The 21,989-nt window shown below is 39.7% G+C and overlaps 1 protein-coding gene across 7 annotated transcripts in view; it reads left to right on the forward strand.

The window, feature by feature from the left end:
* LOC131693217 (protocadherin-like wing polarity protein stan) overlaps nucleotides 1–21,989 on the forward strand; it is a 280,030-nt gene that overhangs the window by 125,338 nt on the left and 132,703 nt on the right. For all 7 annotated transcript variants that reach the window (XM_058980866.1, XM_058980869.1, XM_058980870.1 and 4 more), the window contains one exon: nucleotides 3,605–5,516. In XM_058980866.1, the coding sequence (XP_058836849.1) occupies nucleotides 3,605–5,516 (1,912 nt within the window). The remainder of the gene's footprint in view (nucleotides 1–3,604; nucleotides 5,517–21,989) is intronic.

Genomic DNA, 21,989 nt, shown 5'->3' on the forward strand with positions numbered 1-21,989 from the left:
TTAGGTTGACGTTTTTCAGAGTGATTGCATAACCTTTCTATATGAGAAAGGCAAAAATGTGCAAAATCCAAAAAAGTGAATCTTCGTCAATTTTTTTTCGTGTTTGCATCAAATCTCGACGTTTTATGCACCTTGAATACATTTAGCATCAAAAATAAAAATTCTATTTTTAATTTTTCCTATAGTTTTTATGAGAAATTTCTGTGTGGCCGCACTCTGAAACCCGTAATTCCGGAACCAGAATTCCGATCGATCCAAAATTCAATAGCAGCCGATGGGAAGGTTGCACCTTTCATTTGAGACTAAGTTTGGGCAAATCGGTCCAGCCATCTCTGAGAAAAATGAGTGACATTATTTGACACATACGCACATACATACACACACACATACACACACACATACACACACATACATACACACATACACACACACATACAGACTTTTTCCGATCTCGACGAACTGAGTCGAATGGGATATGACACTCGGCCCTCCGGGCCGGGATTAGGTTGACGTTTTTCAGAGTGATTGCATAACCTTTCTATATGAGAAAGGCAAAAATGTGCAAAATCCAAAAAAGTGAATCTTCGTCAATTTTTTTTCGTGTTTGCATCAAATCTCGACGTTTTATGCACCTTGAATACATTTAGCATCAAAAATAAAAATTCTATTTTTAATTTTTCCCATAGTTTTTATGAGAAATTTCTGTGTGGCCGCACTCTGAAACCCGTAATTCCGGAACCAGAATTCCGATCGATCCAAAATTCAATAGCAGCCGATGGGAAGGTTGCACCTTTCATTTGAGACTAAGTTTGGGCAAATCGGTCCAGCCATCTCTGAGAAAAATGAGTGACATTATTTGACACATACGCACATACATACACACACACATACATACACACATACACACACACATACAGACTTTTTCCGATCTCGACGAACTGAGTCGAATGGGATATGACACTCGGCCCTCCGGGCCGGGATTAGGTTGACGTTTTTCAGAGTGATTGCATAACCTTTCTATATGAGAAAGGCAAAAATGTGCAAAATCCAAAAAAGTGAATCTTCGTCAATTTTTTTTCGTGTTTGCATCAAATCTCGACGTTTTATGCACCTTGAATACATTTAGCATCAAAAATAAAAATTCTATTTTTAATTTTTCCTATAGTTTTTATGAGAAATTTCTGTGTGGCCGCACTCTGAAACCCGTAATTCCGGAACCAGAATTCCGATCAATCCAAAATTCCATAGCAGCCGATGGGAAGGTTGCACCTTTCATTTGAGACTAAGTTTGGGCAAATCGGTCCAGCCATCTCTGAGCAAAATGAGTGACATTATTTGACACATACGCACATACATACACACACACACATACACACACATACACACACATACATACACACATACACACACACATACAGACTTTTTCCGATCTCGACGAACTGAGTCGAATGGGATATGACACTCGGCCCTCCGGGCCGGGATTAGGTTGACGTTTTTCAGAGTGATTGCATAACCTTTCTATATGAGAAAGGCAAAAATGTGCAAAATCCAAAAAAGTGAATCTTCGGCAATTTTTTTTCGTGTTTACATCAAATCTCGACGTTTTATGCACCATGAATACATTTAGCATCAAAAATAAAAATTCTATTTTTAATTTTTCCTATAGTTTTTATGAGAAATTTCTGTGTGGCCGCACTCTGAAACCCGTAATTCCGGAACCAGAATTCCGATCGATCCAAAATTCAATAGCAGCCGATGGGAAGGTTGCACCTTTCATTTGAGAGTTTGGGCAAATCGGTCCAGCCATCTCTGAGAAAAATGAGTGACATTATTTGACACATACGCACATACATACACACACACACATACATACACACATACACACACACATACAGACTTTTTCCGATCTCGACGAACTGAGTCGAATGGGATATGACACTCGGCCCTCCGGGCCGGGATTAGGTTGACGTTTTTCAGAGTGATTGCATAACCTTTCTATATGAGAAAGGCAAAAAATACAAATCTTTTTAGATAGATACTTTGTAAAATACATAAACGATACACACCTGGTTATATTTCTAAGGAAATGGTTAAAAAAAATTTGCAATTTTTGTTTCCTTTTTGCTGTCTTTATGTACAGATAACTGACAGCTTCCAAAAACAACTAATTTTTTCAGCCAATTGATGATGCGACAATCAACAGAACAGTTAGTTGAATCAGCAATTTTTAGTTGAAACAGTCAAGACAAAAATCAAAAATTGCAATATTCATTTTTTGTGCTTGCGGGGTTTTCCGTGAGGGCATAACTTTTTTACCATTGGGTAAAGATCAACCAAATTTTGCACACTTTCTCATTGATGTGTATTGTTTACATGCTGCCAAACTCGAAGTCGTGTTTTTCGATTCAACGAAAATGGAGGTGAACCAACGCGAGTCGAGAGAACAAATTCTTTCCAAACACCTGGAATGTCCTGACCTGTCGCACCGGCAGTTGGGAAAAATGTTGAACATTCACCATTCAACCGTCTCCAGAGTGTTGAAGCGGTTCCAGGAGCGGTTGACGTTGGATCACGGCAAAGGAGCTGGAAGAAAACCGGGACCGAAGAATAAAAAGACGGATGGAAAGGTGAAGCGGATGATTAAAGCAAATCCCAACGTCTCAAGCCGTGATTTGGCTAAAAAGATCGGCAGCCGTCGATTGTTGCCGGCATGTCGCGGCAACAATCGATGGCTAAAACTCGGGCACGGAAGCTCTACGAGAAGATGCTGACCAAATATGGCTGCTGTGTGATGGACGACGAAACGTATATAAAAGCCGATTTTAAGCAAATTCCGGGGTTGGAGTTTTTCACCGGCAAGAGCAAGTTCTATGTGGACGACAAATTTAAGAAGAAGAAAATGTCGACGTTCGCCTCCAAATATCTCATTTGGCAGGCCATCTGCTCTTGCGAACTGAGGAGTGAGCATTTCGTGACAAAGGGCACAGTAAATGGCGAGATCTACAAATCTGAGTGCCTCGAGAAGCGCCTTTTGCCGTTCTTGCAGCAGCACGACGAAGCTCCGCTATTTTGGCCAGATTTGGCATCATGCCACTATTCTAAAAGTGTCCTGGAGTGGTATGAGGCCAATTCTGTCCATTTTGTTCCAAAGGACATGAATCCGCCAAACTGTCCGGAGCTGCGCCCGGTGGAGCAGTACTGGGCAATGATGAAGCGGGAACTTCGGAAGAGCAAGAAGACAGTCAAAGACGAGAAGGACATGTTAAGAAAATGGAAAAAAAAAACTGAGAAACTGGTGCCGGATGACACTGTAAAAACTTTGATGGAGGGCATCAAGCGAAAATGCGTTCAATTTTACACTCAAGGCTCCATCGATTAACTTTTCTTTTGATTTTTGAAGTAAATATATGTATAAAACTACCCTAAAATTTTGGTTTGATTTTAAACATTATAAGAAAATTGGGATGACATTTTCGGTGTAAATTCGCCATTCAGGCCAAGGGATATTATTTATATTGAATAGTGATTTAAATTAACAGTATGTTTTATATCAGCTTAATCCGTAAAGACGCTATTTTCATTTTCCGTTTTTCTTTCGTTTCAGAATTGCGTGATGATGGCTTGACGTTTTTTTGTTCACTCAAAATGAAGCTTCCAGAAACTCGCGCAGCAACTTTGGCGTTGATTGTTGTTCAAGTAATATTCCCTTTGTGGCGATGCGTTAGCGGATACATGGTAATCGTTGGTGAAAATGATGAACCAGGCAAAATAGTGTTCAACGCGTCTGTGTACAAACTCGGCTCCGAGAGACATTACAAGATAAATGCTCACAAGTCAGCCCACTTCGTTCATCATTTACTGAAGGTCGATCCACACAGTGGACAAATCTTGCTAAGAAAATCTATGAAATGTGACGGTATTTATTACCCCAATTTATTCACGTTTTATGTGGATTCTACCTCCAATAGACTTCGAAGTATAGATTATTACAGTTTGCCATTGCGCATATTCATTGCTGGTTCAAACTGCACAGATGATAAGGTGTCAGAAGCTTTTAGAAAGCTGTTTGAAGAAGATGATACCGGCTATAACCGAAGACGGAAGCGAACGATAGAAGAAACTGATGTAAGAATGTATGGCCAATACACAGGTAACAACCTTCATGATTACCACACCGAATATCCCTGGCTTAAGCTTTCAGTGACAAATTACACTACTTTCCAAGAAGGTGATATCCTTTTTGATATCTACGAGAAAAATCAAGTTCGCCATGAAATACTGGCAAGAAAAAAACGAGGATTAATTGAACCGGTAGAACAACGCATGCATCGAAAAATCAACGATGCTAAGCAGTGGATCTCTGAAACATTCGCCTCGTATGCCATCCACACAACAGATAAATGGGACAAGATATGTCTCAAAAAGTCCCAATACATCAATTCGATTAACTCGTTTCTACCAAAAACGGTTTTACAATATTGTTCCGTGAAATATCTAGATGTTAATGATGGTCGATTCAAAATCGAGACATTCTCTGGCGATTTAGTAGCTGCTGATGATCTGTGTATTTTAGAAACGCTTTGGAAAGTGTCCATCACTTATAACGTAAAATGTGATCGTAAGGATATTATTGATGCTGATCATCGATTAAAAATAGTATATCATCATCATGAACTTAACGACACAGACATAGCAAAGCGCGTTAAACGAGAACTTAGAAATCAAAGTCCATACTTTGAACAGGCCTTATACGTAGCATCGGTACAAGAGGAGCAAGGTCCAGGAGCAACGATCACCACTGTTCGTGCACGTGATCCTGAGGATTCTCCTGTGGTTTACTCAATGGTGTCATTATTGGATTCCAGATCGCAGTCGATGTTCAAAGTAGACGCAAGAACAGGTATTATTACAACTGCAGCCAGTCTGGATCGTGAATTGATGGACGTTCATTACTTTCGAGTAATTGCTACTGATGACAGTTTTCCACCGCGATCCGGCACAACAACTCTCCAAGTGAATGTGTTAGATTGTAACGACCACACTCCAACATTTGAGTCTGAGGAGTTTCATGCAAGTATTCGAGAAGGTACAAGTGTCGGATCGACCGTTATCACCATTCGGGCTACTGATCAGGATATTGGAAAAAATGCAGAAATCGAGTATGCTATATCAAGTATAAGTGGTGAGGGTGCTACGACTGCCGAACAAGACGAGCAAGCATTTCGAATAGATGCACGCAGTGGAACAATATCTACACGCAGTGCGTTAGATCGCGAAACTTCTGACATATATACAATCATTATCACCGCTACCGATATGGCCACCCCACAAATGGAACGAAGATCTGCGACGGCAACGGTGTTGGTCAAAGTTTTGGACGATAATGATAACTACCCACAGTTCACTGAAAGAACGTACACTGTGCAAGTAAATGAGGACCAATGGACAAACGAGAATAATGTTATTGCACATATCCAAGCTATAGACAACGACCAAGGAAATAACGCTGCTATTAGGTAAGATGTCTCACTTTTATCAGTGGTAATTTTAGCAATCCAAATTATGCTAAAAGTTAGTCTTTTAAATTGTCAAATAATAACGCAATTGCCGAATTTCCAGTATTTCGTTTTCATTCGAGGTTAATGTTGGATGAACGCAACAAAACAAAACAGTCGTGCATTCTTTGATAGTTTTGTTGTATAAAATACGATAATCAAACTTTTTGTTCGAAAATGCTACATGTAGAAACTTTCACGCCCTTTTAAAAAATTTCTTTTGAAAAAGGTTAAGTTCCCATGCCGCCAAACGTGTAAAGTTCATCGGAATCTAAGATGGTCCGTCACGGTTAGAAAGATTTTCGGACGAATCTTCGTGGAATTTCTCCCCAACCACCACAACATACATAGTAAACTCATACTTGAAGGGCTCAGTGCAAGAACGGCCCACGTCAAATATATCAAAAGTGGGTTGATCAAAAATTATTGGATGTATACAGTTTGATACCGACTTCTGACCAAAACCTTTAATTTGAAGGTATTTGAATAAAAATATTGTTTAGAATTCAAAAAAATCTTCGAAGATACAATAACATACAATAATTTGTCATTGACCCACTTTTGATATTTTTTGACTTGGTCCGTCAAAATTTGCAATAAAAAAAATAACGTTCATATCGTTTCGAACACGTTAACGTACAAACGCTCGTGCCCTTCGCGATGATACACGCGCTCGTGAAATCCGTGCGGCCGCACATATCTGAACCCATTATTATCCGCTTTTCCTATGATCAACTAGGTGCATTGAAGTCGAATTTGAAATATTCAATATTTTTTATTGCTTTTTGAAAAAAAATCTAGAGAAAATTTTCAATAGGACGTAATTAACAATGAGAGATTCTCTTTGAGGTCTTTCTCTTCTGTTCATTACTCGTCCATTTCAACATTTACTACTCTACTCTTTGCATAATATTGTAGTAAAAACCGCCGGCTTTCGATATGTACTGGAAAATTAGTACAAAGTGTTGTAATGACGTCGTAATAAACGAAAGAGAATGTAAACAAAGAGAGGCTCTCAATGTTACTTACGTCCTATTGAAAATTTTCTCTAGAAATGTTCGATGTTGGGGGTGAAACTGATACCATTTGGTTAGGATAGGACTGACACGCTGTTAAGATGATTATGTTTATTTGTGATTCATTACAAAGGTTGGAGAGCTTTGTGATACTTCAATTACACTATTATCACACTACACAGTGGTTTTTTCCGAAAAAAACACGCGAAGTTCGGGAATCTTCTATTTTTGAGCGTTACCCTTAGTAGCTGTCAAGGATTGCTACATCTCGGAGCTGTGTAACACTAATGTGTAAAGTAGCGGAAAGCACTTCCTAAACCGTCCATAACAGCACCGGAGACAACAGTAGACAAATGAAATAAATTGCATATTGTAGTTTATTTACTGTACTAATGTTTATAACTATATCTGGTTGCCCGTTTTTGCCCGTTCAAAAGTTATTCCTATTGGAAGCAGCACTATTTTTCAAAAATTGCTCAATAACTTCGAAAATAGAAGAGCCTGAACAAAACGTTCTTGTAAAGAGTTTCGGGTGGCATTGACGCAAATAACTTCGTAGAACATTCTAAATTCATAGGTACGATACCAAAAAAGTTATATTAAAAAAATGATTTTAGGGGTCATCCACAAACAAGGCACTATAACATCACAAGTATTGAAGATACAGATTTGGACTCTTAAGCAAAGGTGTTCGCAAAAAGTAGCTCTACAACATTGCAGAACATGATTTCATAATCTATACATTTAAAAAAATAAGAAAAATATCTCACTTTTAGGGAGATTAATCACTGCATATACTAAACCAGAGGAAAGGTCTTGAAATTCTGATAAAACCTTCAGAAGACATTATAGATCTAAACATGACCGTTTTTTATAAATAATTATTCGCGTGTTCTTGGCAAAAAACCACTGTGCACTATAGTAATAGCAAAAATATTCTTTTATTGCGTGTATTTCGTATAAGTCTCTTTTCAAATAAAAATTGGAATTTTTCCTTATCAGATTCTATCGAAGCTTTTGCTATTTCTGCAAAAAGCTCATCAAACCGAATCACTACAGTGCTCTTAGTTAGTGCTAGATGAGCTTTGTCACAGTGAGACAATGATTTTTTGTATACCCCAGTAGGTCGCTGAAGATCAAAAATTCAAAGTCTGAACCAGCGAGCATAACTGCGAAGTGTGTGTGTCACTTATAAGTAAGTGAATCCTATTAGCAGAATGTAGAACGCTAGCAAATATTCTCTTACGATATAAAATCACACAGAATGTTGCAATAACGTGCGGAAGAATTATTTGGGAATAAAACACTTGTTTATATCACAACGCTTTCCATCTCTCTTCCCTTTACTACATGAGGCAGCTACAAAAGGCACATATTTGAATCACAATACTTATGTACATATAATTACACTTTATAACACACAAATTTTTAATAAAAAATGGAGAGAAATAAAATTAAAGGGGATGTCGATCTTACCCGTATGGGGTGTCGGTTTTACCGGCAGTGCCTGTCCCTTTGTTTTCCAACTTTTGCAATCAATAATTTTTAAGGGGGGCGTCTAGTGTAAAGTGTTTAAACCGAAAGTTATTTTGTTTTACGATTTTGAAGGAAAGGCAACAAGGGATTTTTGTGTAATGTTAAGACTTATTTATACATTTATACATCACCATTAGAGGTGATGCTTTTGTATTGTTCCTACAATATGAACTTAGATTTTATTCAATGAATATAACAATAATTCTACAATATTCCCAATAGTATCGACGAATTGAATGGTTGAATTAATAGAAGAACAATATCCAGTACTGTAACCATATGTGATATTGCATATATTTTTTTTTTCATTCAGTTCGTTTATTTGATAGGCACAAATGCGTTAGCTTGGCGGTGCCAAATTCTTTTGTTTGTTACATTTTAAAAACTTAAAACTAGGAGGTTACAATGTTCAGATATTTATTTTTATATTGAGAGGAAGAATTCTACAGCTATCTTAAGACTAGAAGTACAGTTCTATATACAAGAGTGGGGGAAAACGATTTTTTTCATGAAAAATTTTAAAACAAGAAATCCAGCTTGACATTCAAAAGCGGAGGATTAGTTTTTTACGAAACATTTTACAGCTATCTTAAAACTAAATATACAGTTTGGTATATAAAAGGGGGAACAAATATGAGAAATTTCACAGATATCTTTAAACTAGGGAAACAATTCTATTTACAAGATGGGGGACAATAGTGTCATGAAGAATAAAATTAATATACAGAATACAGATTTTTTTGAAGGAGACTTATGCTTGGTTAAGATATTCAAAGGGGGGCTTATTTCCATCATCGGTGTAGTAGCAGTTGTATCAAGGATAGGGGAGAGAAGGCGTATATGATGACATGGAGAAAAGAGCAGAACTTGTAACTTTCGGGCAAACGGGGGATCAGCGACACAGTGCCTTGTCAGTAGGTCGTCGAGTACCGAGGAAGTTATCAGACCATCGAGTCGCTCTCGCTTCAGTTTCCTTCTATGCAGGGCGATGGCGGTCGCATAGTGGCACTCTGGCATTGGTCGGGTCGACAAGAAAGGACAGGGAGCTTCTGGAAACGAGAAATAAGAGAGAAAGGCTGAATTGGGATGTTTATCGTTTTTATAAAGATGTAGATAAGGGATATATAGGGGAGAGCTCGATTTGCCAGCATATCCCGAACTGGGACATTGGGTGGTCTACCTCGGGTCCGAAGGGAATTCTTTAACTGAGACCTGGCGTCACAATACCCGGCGCATACCCAGACAACGTGATCGATATCGTGATAACCTTCATTACAAGCGTACCGACTACTCTCTGCGAGCCCAATACGCCGCAAATGCGCATCCAATGTGTAGTGGTTGGACATAAGCCGGGACATTACACGTATGAAATCCCGACCCACATCCATCCCCCTGAACCAAGGCTTCGTTGATACCTTCGGGACAATAGAATGTAACCATCGTCCAAGTTCCTCATTGCTCCACGAGTTTTGCCAACTATCGAGTGTCCTCTGATGACAAATACTGAAAAATTCCTTGAAGCAAATTGATCTTTCGTAGATGTCACCTTCTAAAGCGCCCACCTTTGCCAAAGAGTCAGCCTTTTCATTACCCGGGATAGAGCAATGAGAGGGGATCCAAATAAAGGTAATCTGGTAAGATTTTTAAGATATTTGCACAGAGACTTCCGTATCTTCCCCAGAAAATACGTGAATTGCTTTTTAGGCTTCACCACACGAAGAGCCTCGATAGAGCTGAGGCTGTCCGAAATGATGAAGTAGGGATCTGTGGGCAAAGTGTCGATGATCCCAAGGGCATAGTGAATAGCGGCTAATTCGGCGACGTAAACTGAAGCAGGATCGTTGAGCTTGAAGGTGTAGCGGTGTAGAACATTTTGTCGCAGTCGACTTCTCGGAATTTATTATAAAATATATTAGGGATCACTTGTGGGCGTATATGATCAGGGATGCCGCGGGTTTCTTCCTTCATGGATGTGTCGAAGCATACCGTTGAATTAGAAGTATCAAAGAAAGGGACACGGTCGGGATTATACGAAGAAGGATTGATGCTCTGTGCCATGTAGTCGAAGTACAAGGACATAACACGGGTTTGAAAATTAAGCTCGACGAGCCGCTCGCAGTTTTCAATCACCAGCGGGTTCAGGATATTGCATCGGATGAGCAATCGATATGAGAGTTCACATAATCGATTTTTTAGCGGTAGAACGCCCGCCAGCACTTCGAGACTCATCGTATGGGTCGAGTGCATGCAACCCAAGGCAATGCGCAAGCAACGATACTGGATTCTCTCTAGTTTGATAAAGTGTATGTTCGCAGCGGAGCGGAAACAGAAACTCCCGTACTCCATCACCGACAATATCGTTATTTGGTATAACCTGATTAGGTCTCCTGGGTGGGCACCCCACCATGTTAGACATTTATTGTCAGGAGAAAATTGATCATTTGTTGGCATTTCTGTTTCAGATACCTAATGTGGCATCCTCGGGTACCTTTAGAGTCGAACAAGACCCCGAGATATTTAAATGTGCAACCTGATTGATCGTTACACCCATTAATAGAAGCTGGAGTTGCGCCGGCTCACGCTTCCTAGAAAAGACAACCAATTCAGTTTTCTCCGTGGAGAACTCTATACCCAGCTGGAGAGCCCAAGCAGACAAATTGCCCAAAGTATCTTGTCGGCAGCTTTGGGCCCTGTAACAGAGGCCACTCCATCGTCTGCAAGTTGCTTTAGAGTGCATGAATTAACAAGACAATCATCAATGTCATTCACGTAAAAGTTGTAGAGTAGGGGACTTAGACATGAGCCCTGGGGAAGACCCATGTAGCTAAATCGCGATGTTGTTAAATCGCCATGCGCAAAGTGCATGTGCTTTTCAGACAACAGGTTTAGCAAAAAGTTATTTAAAATAGGTGAAAGATCATGCTGGTGCAGCTTCTCTGACAGAATGTTGATAGAAACTAAGTCAAAAGCCCCCTAATATCCAAGAAGACTGATGCCATCTGCTCTTTGTTAGCATAGGCCATTTGGATTGCTGTAGAAAGCAACGCAAGGCAATCGTTCGTCCCTTTGCCTTTTTTGAAGCCAAATTGTGTGACAGTAAGCCATTTGCTTCGATCCAATTGTCGAGGCGAAACAGGATCATTTTCTCGAACAACTTCCGAATACAGGACAGCATTGCAATCGGTCGATACGAGTTGTGGTCGGAGGCTGATTTTCCTGGTTTTTGGTTGGCGATGATCTTCACTTGCCTCCAGTCATAAGGGACAATGTTACCCTCAAGAAACTTGTTAAATAAGTTCAACAAGTGCCTTTTTGCAGTGTCAGGTAGATTCTTCAACAAGTTGAATTTGATTTTGTCTGACCCTGGGGCGTTATTGTTGCATGACAAGAGAGCAAGTGAGAATTCCACCATCGAAAACGGTGTTTCGTTCGCGGTATCGTGAGGAGACGCGGCGCGGTACGTTGTCTGTACCGGGACAGAGTTCGGACAGATCTTCTTGGCGAAGGCGAATATCCAGCGGTTTGAATATTCTACGTTCTCGTTGGTACTGTTTCGGTTACGCATACGTCGAGCCGCACCCCAAAAGAGTGTTCATCGCTGTTTCTCTCGTTAACCCGTCGACAAACCGGCGCCAATAACTGCGTTTTTTGGCTTTCATTAGACTCTTCATTCGCCTTTCTAACGACGCGTACTGTTGATAGCTAGCGGGTAACCCGTCTTCCCGGAAGGCCTTATAGGCAGTGGACTTCTCCGCGTACAGCTCTGAGCACTCTTTGTCCCTCCACAGTGTGGGAGAGCTTAATTCGCGTTGTTGAGAATCAAGCCAGCCAAAAACCTGTGCTCTTGCTCCGGAGGAAGTTCTTGAGTGGATTCGATTTTAACGGATATCGCGGTCGCATAACTCTTCCAATCAATGTTCCGTGTGAGGTACGAGACATTGATTGTTTATGATGGTCTTGAACCGTTAGCAATTGAAATCACGATAGGCAAATGATCGCTACCGTGGGGATCAGGGATCACCTTCCACCTGCAATCTAACTGTAGCGATGTCGAGCAAAGCGATAAATCCAACGCGCCTGCGCGTGCTCCTAGTGTAGGACTCCGCGTCATTTCTCCCGTGTTTACGATGGTCATGTTGAAATTGTCGCAAAGATCTTGGATTAATGTTGATCTATTATCATCGTGAAGACCACTTCATACCGTACAGTGCGAGTTAGTCTCCTAGAGCTAGCCGCGGTGCCGATAAGAATTCCGTGATATTACAAAGCGTTCGGTGCCCTACCGAAGCTTTAGGAGGAATGTAGATGAAAGCAATGCAAAGGTCTTTGGCTTTGATAAAAACTTGACAAGCGACAATTTCAATGCCTGGTGTCGAAGGGAAGTTAATTCGGTTGAAAGAATAGCACTTTTTAATCCCCAAAAGTACTCCTCCATAGGGGTTTTCTCGATCCAGATGAATTACATTAAAGTCGTGGAAGTTGATATTTATATCGGAAGTTAACCAAGTTGCACATAATGCGAAAGCATCACATTTTAAACTATTTAGTAAAAATTTAAAGGAATCGATTTTCGGGAGGATACTTCTGCTGTTCCACTGTAGAACAGTGATCGAATCGGTGACCTCGTTCGATGACTTAGCCATCGAAGGATACGATCGCTGCAAGGAGGGGCCATTTAGTAGTCAACTGCTTCAAAAATGTTTGCACTATAGGGAGAAAAGGTATCAGATGGCTTTTAAGAGGATCAGTAACATTGAAAGCTGTGAAAATTAAGTCCACGTTCTCAGAAAATTTCATTAGTCCATTACTGGACTGAGTGTTTGTTTGAAAAAGAGGGACACTTGGGGTTTCTGGTGTCCCTGAAAGTGGTGGGTACTCCTTGCTTGAATTAGGATGGAAATTTTTTCCATCTATTAAAATTTAAATCCGGGAGCATATTGCTTCGGGTTTAACGCAGGACTTCCGTTGGATTTATTAGATGTTGTTGGCGCACTCTCAGAGGAGGACATCTTGGGACCCTTACGAGGTAGTCTAGGGGAGGCTAGAGTTCTCCTCTTCCTGGACTCCCGGGTTAACGAGAAATGTTCCCTCTTGAGGGTCGTCAGATGCTTGCTCAGCGCGAGCCAAACCAGCAAAGGGATTTTCAGACAGGACAGATGGCGAAGCATTCTTTAGTATTTCTGCATACGAGCGCCTCGAGCGTCCCTTAAGGGAGCGTTTAATTTTATCCCCGCGCTGTTTGTATGCAGGGCATGATTTAAGAGCATGTGAAGGCCCCCGCAGCAAATACACTTTTCAGTTTCTTTGCCGCAAGAGTCATCCTCATGCTCTTCCTCGCATTTGCGGCATCGTTTCTTATTTCCACAATATGTGGCTGTGTGGCCCAACTGCTTGCAATTGCTGCAGCTCATGACCCACGTTACAAACTGGCGAACAGGTAGGCGAACCTTGTCAAGGAGGATGTAGTTGGGCAGAGAGGATCCGGCGAATGTCACCTGAAGTGAGCCTGATAGAGAGTAGGTAGTCTTACCTCCCTCGGTGTTTGCGGTATACAATTGTTTGCATTCCAAGATCTTAATTTTTTAAAGTGAGTTTTCCTTAAAGCAGCCAACCCCGTGCTCCAACAGTTCTGTGCATTTCAGACCCGGTTCGGACACTACCCCATCGATTTCTACGGCCATAGCAGGCACGTACGCCTTAAATTCCCGCGTAAAGCGTTCACAGCAAGCAATCGCGTTTGCCTGGCCGAGATTATTCACCAGAACACGTATCTTGTTTGTCCGAACACGTGTTATCTGAGTTACGGCCGGGTAGTCAGCAGTCAGATCTCGAGAAAGTTTATTAACCGGTTTCACTCCGGTCCGAAAATATACCACCCATGGCCCAGAAGAAACCTTGCGGGTACTGCTTTATACGGGAAGCAATGCGAGTGTTAGGGGGATCAGGGACTTCCATGATAACATCAGATGGTATTTCGTTCTCGGCCATTTAAGCACGAGGGCAGAGCGTTATATAAACGGGGATGTGTCTTATTATTTGATTACTAGGTAGAGTAAAAGAAGGGAAAAGGAAAGAAAGCAAACGAGGGAAAAACAAACAAAACTTATCTGTAACAACGTCGATTGTTCCGCACCAGCGAAAACAATGTACTGGATTTATTACCGGCACCAGCAGAACGGCAGCTAACGAACGAACAAAGGATGACCTTCACTCACTGAAACTTACACACCGAACAACACTGTGAAGTACAACGATCTGTCCCGTTCAAAGGTTGGGAAACGTATGATGTGATGTTATATATGTTGATGGTCATATTAATTATTCGAATGTTAAACATTCAATATCTGACATGGTTTAGCTAATCAATAAAACAGTAAATAGACCTTATGTGGAACTTTTGTAATATACTGTAATGTGCTAGGAACATTTATCTTGTAAATATTTAGAACATAAATTTATTATTTCCTTTGCTACCATTTGCATATTCTATATGAGTCATTCCACGCGAAGTGATCAAAAAAAGATGCAAACTTGAAATCGACCTTCACGGATGTGAACCAAATTTGGAGGAATTGTTCTGCTAGGGCCAATATATAAAAACCCAAATTTTTGTGTCAATTGAACCACCCCTCGGGTCATGGGAGCACTCCCGTTTTGCCAAATTTCCAAAACCCTTGATTTTCTTTTGATCATATCTCCGGTACTATTGACTCTAGCATCAAACCGCTTGATAGCTTTTGAAGAAAATTATTCAAGGAGCCTAGAAAAAAATATTAATTTTTGGCGGCAGTGCTGCCAACTATGCGATTTTTTTCAGTTAAATGTTAAAAATTACTTTTTCTCTCAATACATATATTTTAATTCTAATGCCCTCGTATTCCTCAGACATTTTTACATAAGAAACACTTATAATCTCAATATAATTTGAGCGCATCCTGAGATACACCGTTTTGAAGGGAAAAACTCGCATTTTCTCTTATAAAAGTCCATTTTTATTGGCCAAAATTGAGCAAATCTTTAAACGGTCAAAAAAATCGACCCTGATCTGCTAGAAGCAAACCAAAAACGTAGTTTTTCATCATTTCTCGTCTAATTCACGAAAAATCATGTTTGAACTCAGAATACTCAAGTTGGTTTTATAGTGTTGTGCGCTTGCGATTTCCCATAAATTGCGATTTTTTTTTTCCTTCAAAACGATGTATCTCAGGATCCGCTCAAATTATATTGAGATTCTTATGTAAAAATGTCTGAGGAATACGATGACATTAGAATTTTCAAAATTAAAATATATGAATAGAGAGAAAAATTAATTTTTAATATTTAATATTTTTTCTAGACTCCTTGAATAATTTTCTTCAAAAGCCATCTTGCGGTTTGATTCTAGAGTAAATAGAACCAGAGATATGATCAAAAGAAAATCAAGGGTTCTGGCCAATTGTCAAAACGGGGGGTGCTCTCATAACCCGAGGGGTGGTTCAATTGACACGAAAATTTGGGTTTTTATATATTGGCCCTAGATGAACAATTCCTCCAAATTTGGTTCAAATCCGTGAAGGTCGATTACACGTGCCTTGATCACTTCGTGCGGAATGACCCATATACAATATCATAATACAATCCCAGGAAATACGTAGTTCACTAAAATTGTAAATAATAGCAAAGAAGTAATAAGCTTTATGTTCTAAATATTTGCAAGGGAGGAGGTCTTAGTAAATTGTAATATATTTCAACAATTCCATATAATGTCTGTTTACTGTTTTGTTCTCTAGCGAAGCCATATGAGATATTGTTTGTTTAACCCATTCATGCCCATGTTGTTTGTGGACAACAACGTTTTTCAACAGCTATAACTTTTGATTGAGGCGAGATAATGTGATTATTGTCTTTAATTTGCTGCCAGGGACAGTTTGCGTTGACGACGGAAAATGATTGTTTCATATATCTTCGTTATGGTCCAATATTATTGAAAACTGATAAAACTTATCAATTTAGACTGTAGTTGGCTACGTTTTCTACGTAATTGGACTATTGTAATTATTCTAGGAGAATTGTATGGAGCATTAGAAGATAAAAATTAACCAGCTTCTAGCACTTCCATGGAAGCACCTACCTTTATGAAAATAGGCTTTTCGTGTTTCTTGACCCCACCGTTTTCAAGGAAAAATAGTTTTGAAACCCTACCCGATCAGAAACACATAACAAAAAGATTTTAAAACTATATCTCGCGTTGTAACTTGTTATAATTTTATGTCATTTTAACTACTAACGAGACCAAATTTGTAATACAAAATGTTACGAAAATTGCATTCTGTTATAATCTTGTTATTGCATTCTGATCGGGTACATGCACTAGAAAAATGTTGGACATGAAAGACTTAACATTCGAACCATTACCATGACCATCAACATGTACAATATCACTGTAACCAGTACTGAATATTATTGATTATAGATTGTATATTGTCTTCGATTAAAAATATTACATCGCACAGACTAAAAAACTATAATCTAACTATTTTTAACTTGAAAGACTTTTTACTTACTAGAATCAAAAAGCGGATAAACGTTGTTGAAGAGCTGGCAGCAATCATCCAGTGGATTATTCTGGTCATATAGCGCACGAAGTGTTGAGCATAGGGGAATCTATGTTGTCTGTAAGCATGTAAGATGAAGAGTCGTTGCAGAAAGATTCGCCTATTTCGCAGCGTTGGGAGATTGATGAGAGCGTAGCGATCTTCGTATAAAGGTAGTTGTAATCGATTTTGCCAGGGCAGCCGACGAAGAGCAAACCTGATGAAGTTCTTCTGTACCCGTTCACGACGATTGATGTGGACGGTGTGATACGGCGTCTAAACGATATCTGCATATTCCAGAATACTGCGTACTTGTGCGATGTATAGGGGAGACTGGGGCTAGTTGTCGGTGTTTTCAGTTTTAATTTTTTACCGCTTTTATGTAGGTATATCTTGCAAAATAGAACACTTGGCTTGAAAGGGCAGACTGCCGGCAACAACCCTAAATTTTATTAAAATGTTTGATGCATTGTCTCCATTTTTAGAGACAAAAATATGTGACTCCGAAAACCCGCCAACTTACCCCGGCCCTGGAGTAAGTTGGCGGTATGTATAGATACCCAAAAAATAAGCAATCATATGAAGAATCAAATACTTCAGGGGTCCTTTTGGAACGTGCTGAATGTCTTTTCAAGAATACTGTATATTAACCGACATTTACTCTTATATTTCTGAATATCCCGGCATTTTAACTTTGACACGTACTCCATATTCAAAAGCAAATTTTTGAAATTCTTCAGGCAAAAGCGAAGTAAATGTCCCCTACATTGACGAGATACACAAGAAAAACATTTTCTTACTTTGCAGTGAATTTCAGAAATAAATTTTTAATGACTATTTTTGCACCGTAAATAATACCGCCAACTTACTCCGCGAGCAGCACCGCAACTTACCTCGCGACCAGCACCGCCAACTTACCCCAACCGCATTTTTTATAAAAAAAAACGGTTTAAAAAACAACTGGTTCGTGGATAAATGTGATATCTATACTATCTATATGCCGGTCTGGCAACAATTTTGACTTTTTTGGGAACACTCCTAATTCAAATGGTAATTGGATGCACAAATCATATGCAAAGTATGTGCTTTTCCGATAACTCTAGTTCACCCACAAGAGGTTTCAAGTTTCAATAGGAATATATATGGAAACTCGGAAATAAAAGCTTAAAATCAAATAAAAAATTTCACAGTAACTATGTATACTCTAAAACTTATGGTCGCATAGCTTATTTTATAACGGACAACTTTGTTGAAGGTTGCATATTGATTGGAGGTTCCCCGACAAAGTTATTTAACTTTGAAGACCAACCGAGTTTGCTGAAATTTTCCTATTCAAGGCTTGTGCGAGAAAGAGGGACAACACATAACTTTATATGAGAATATCTTTTTACTGCAAAATCGAATTAATTTGCAGTCATCGGCAATGTTGACCCTTACACCTTAAGCTATATATCTGGAGATTACGGGAAGCACAAGAAGATACTGTAATGTTTACTGAATTTATTGTATTTTGCGCATGATTAATATATTTTCACATACAAACTTGAAAACTCCAAAGTTTTCGGAGAATATTTAAAAAATGGTATGTGCGGCCAATTACCGTTTGATTTGAAAGTGTTCTGAAAAAGATACGAAATTGTTGCCTATACGGATACAAAAAAAAAAACTCTTCACGCGCTATCGAAAAATATAATCATTCGGAAAATAGATTCAAAATAACCCTAAATAGCACAAAGTGTTTAAAGTTTAGGAAATTTACTTGGTATGCTCGAAGACAATATCGCCCACAACTTCAACAAAACAAAATGTTTTGCAACCAAACCACATTGGCTAATTGGTGTTTCACATAACTTGAGGTACATAATGAGAGGCAGCGCTATATGTCTGATACAAACGGAGAAAAAGGGATTCCGCCAACTAGCCCCGGGCTCCCCTAGAGATCTTAGACAGTAAACATCAGTGAAATCATTAGTTTGCGCTTGATGAGTCCAAGTACAGCATAGGATTTAGATGACCGAAGAAACATGTGCGGTAAACCGTAGATTACAGTCGAGAGTGATACCTAGATCCTTGACGGATGCGACTCGTTCTACAGGAGCAGAGATCAAGTATTCGAAAACAATGGGCGAATGTACTCGGGCGAAAGTGATTATGCTGCATTTCTGTATGTTGACACTCATGCCGTTTCTGTCACACCAATCCATACCCCTTTCGAGGTCCATTTGCCAAGCGCAACAGTCAACCATAGTTTTTATAATACGGTGCATTATCAAATCATTTGCATACATGACTTTAGTCGACGACAATTCACTGCAGAGGTCGTTCACGAAGGGTACAAAAAGAAGAGGTCCAAGATGGCTTCCTTGAGGAACATCCGGTGTAATGTGGAAGGGATCCGATAGTGTCCTAAGTCCTAAGTCGCACCGTGGCGCTACGGTTCGCAAGGTACGAGTAGATCCAATTAGTAAGCCAGTCCGGCAATCCAGTCCGCCTTAGCTATTCCAGCAAGCTGATGAGGAAGACGGTCGAAAGCTTTCGAGAAATCGATGTACATCTATCAATCTGTTGTAGTTTTTCCAATTTTTCAATCAGCGACGACACGTAGCCCGCCAGATTAGTAGTTGTCGAGCGCTTTCTTACAAAACCATGCTGGTCCGAAGTGATTATGTTTTTTAATGCGGGGTAGATAACATCTAACAACATACTCTCGAAGATTTTAGGGAGGCAGCTCAAGATTGAAATACCTCTAATTGGTGACATCATGTACGTTGCCGGTTTTGTAGATTGGAGTTATCAAAACTTCCTTCCATTTCGTTTATTATTTGTTTCACTATAGTTTCACCATTCAATTCGTCGTTACTCTTGGGGATATTGTAGAACTATTGTTATTGTGTTTGTATTTGTATATTAAACATACATCTGGCATATTTTGTCTTAATGAATAAAACACTTAAAATTAATTGTCACGAACAACATGAAAAGTAGTCGTTGATGAAATACTTTAGACGACACATTAAAATCAAATAGTTCCGCAAATTTGTTGAACTGCGAGCAAACAAATCGAAGCGAATCATGCTGACCATATTCCATGCTCCGTGGTTACAGGAACAGTAGGTTTCGGCTACGAAGGGGTCTCTCAGGAGCGTACACATTCAGTTGAGTCAACAAAGCAGAGCAGTTAGTGTCGCTCGTGAGTAGTTTTGTGACAAATAATGCTTGTGAAGTGATCCGTCTTACGTGCAGTGGCTCGATATTTAGCAAACGATAGCGTTCCCCGTATGGCGGTAAATTGATTGGGTCAAGCCACGGCACAAACCGCGAAGCGTACCATACAAATTTACGTTGATTTTATGACGCTCACTGTTGAAGTGCGGTCTGACCGGAAACGTTATGACGCAATACGTGTGCGTCATAATGTCCGAATTTACGAGTGCGTCACACCGTCCAAAATGTCCATTGTGACATAAATCCGAAAATTACAGTGCGTCATAACGCCCGAGACATTATGACGCACACAGGGTGCGATATATTATCCGAAAACGGATGTGCGTTGTGTGTTCCGGGACTTTATGACGCACAATTATTCTAGGATTTATGGCACACCCCTTATGCGTCATAATGTCCCAGACGTTATGAAGGACTCCTTTTTGGAACATTATGAGCTGGGACGTTATGACGCAGTATCTATGCATCAAAATTTCCGAAAATATGAGTTCGTCATATAATACCGGACTTTATGATGCAATACCTCTGCGACATAGTTTTCCAATGTCAATGTGCGTCATAAGATCCCGGACATTATGATGCAGCACCTCTTTCGGACGTTATGACACAAGAATTATTTCGGATCTTTTGACACAGTATTGTTCAGTTTGTGATGCACCACCCTTCGAACGTTAAAGCCTCGGACGTTGTGACACAGTGCCGGTCGCGATACTCAGTATACTTTTTGTTTTTGCGCGAACCAGTGCGTTCGTTTCATACTGACAAAAAAGCTTAATGAACATGTTTTTTCAGATTCTCCATTTTAAGACTTATGTTTAATTAATATGTTTTCCCAATAGATTAGATTATTATTGGCAGTCTTCTTTAAAAGTACCCTAGAGATCAATTCGTAGATTTCCGTAAAAAATGAATTTTCGTAGATTTCATCTGCGGATCCATACATAACTTTCAAATCTGCAGATCTACGGAGTACTGCCGTCATCCCACGACTACCCTGTCTTTTTTGACTGAGTGCTACACACTCCCGTATGACATTTAATTATTGTACTTATGTTTACCCTTTACCTACCTTAACCGTAACATACTTAATGTAAATGAGTCCAAGGATGCAAAATGCCTACCTTTTCTGCGGCTGTAATTTTTCTGCCTACATTCTCATTTCTCTCTCGATGCTGCTGTCATTCGCTAGTGCAGGACGCCCAGAGCTGTACGGCTGCCTGTGTGCAAAGCAGTAACATGACAAAAAACTACTGTCCCCAGTACAGCCACCAGACGCGAGCGGTACAGCTTCTCTTTCCTTATTTTACATTTTTTAATATTTTCAATCTTTTTAATATTTTTATTCAAAAATTACTACAATGAATGCGGCTCATTTACGCCACGGCCGGCATCAATGCTTTTGTGTGCGGGCCTCTCCCTTTGACTATGCAGAGAAAAATGTACAAAGCGAGAGAACAAACTTTACTACGCCACACTCTCACCGAGCAGTAGGAGTACAGCAGCAAAACAAAAATGTATTCTACTGCTGTACGGGAAAATGTACTCGGTTTGGCTACTGTTCTGGCAAGAGCTGTAGTGATGCGTCGCTGTAGCGGGCTGTACGGCTTGTGCAAATGTAAATATACCGAAAAAAATGTAGTTTGTCGGTACCGTTGGCATCCCTGAATGAGTCATAAATTTATTACATACTGTTATATGCGCGACTGTCGAGGAGGAATTAAAAACCTCAAGCAGTCCCGGAAAGCTCAGAAAATGCGCTCACAAAACTGAAAACACAACAAATCTCGAGTACTTTTTCAAATGGACGTAAGTAACAATGAGAGATTCTCTTTGAGGTCTTTCTCTTCTGTTCATTACTCGGCCATTTCAACATTTACTACTCTACTCTTTGCATAATATTGTAGTAAAAACCGTCGGCTTTCGATATGTACTAGAAAATTAGTACAAAGTGTTGTAATGACGTCATAATAAACGAAAGAGAAAGTAAACAAAGAGAGGATCTCAATGTTACTTACGTCTATTTGAAAAAGTACTCGAGAAATCTTAATATTCAACATAAAACTTTATTGGCGCTGCTTCGCCCT

Source organism: Topomyia yanbarensis, chromosome 3 (assembly GCF_030247195.1).
Source record: "Topomyia yanbarensis strain Yona2022 chromosome 3, ASM3024719v1, whole genome shotgun sequence".
Classification (NCBI taxonomy): domain Eukaryota; kingdom Metazoa; phylum Arthropoda; class Insecta; order Diptera; family Culicidae; genus Topomyia; species Topomyia yanbarensis.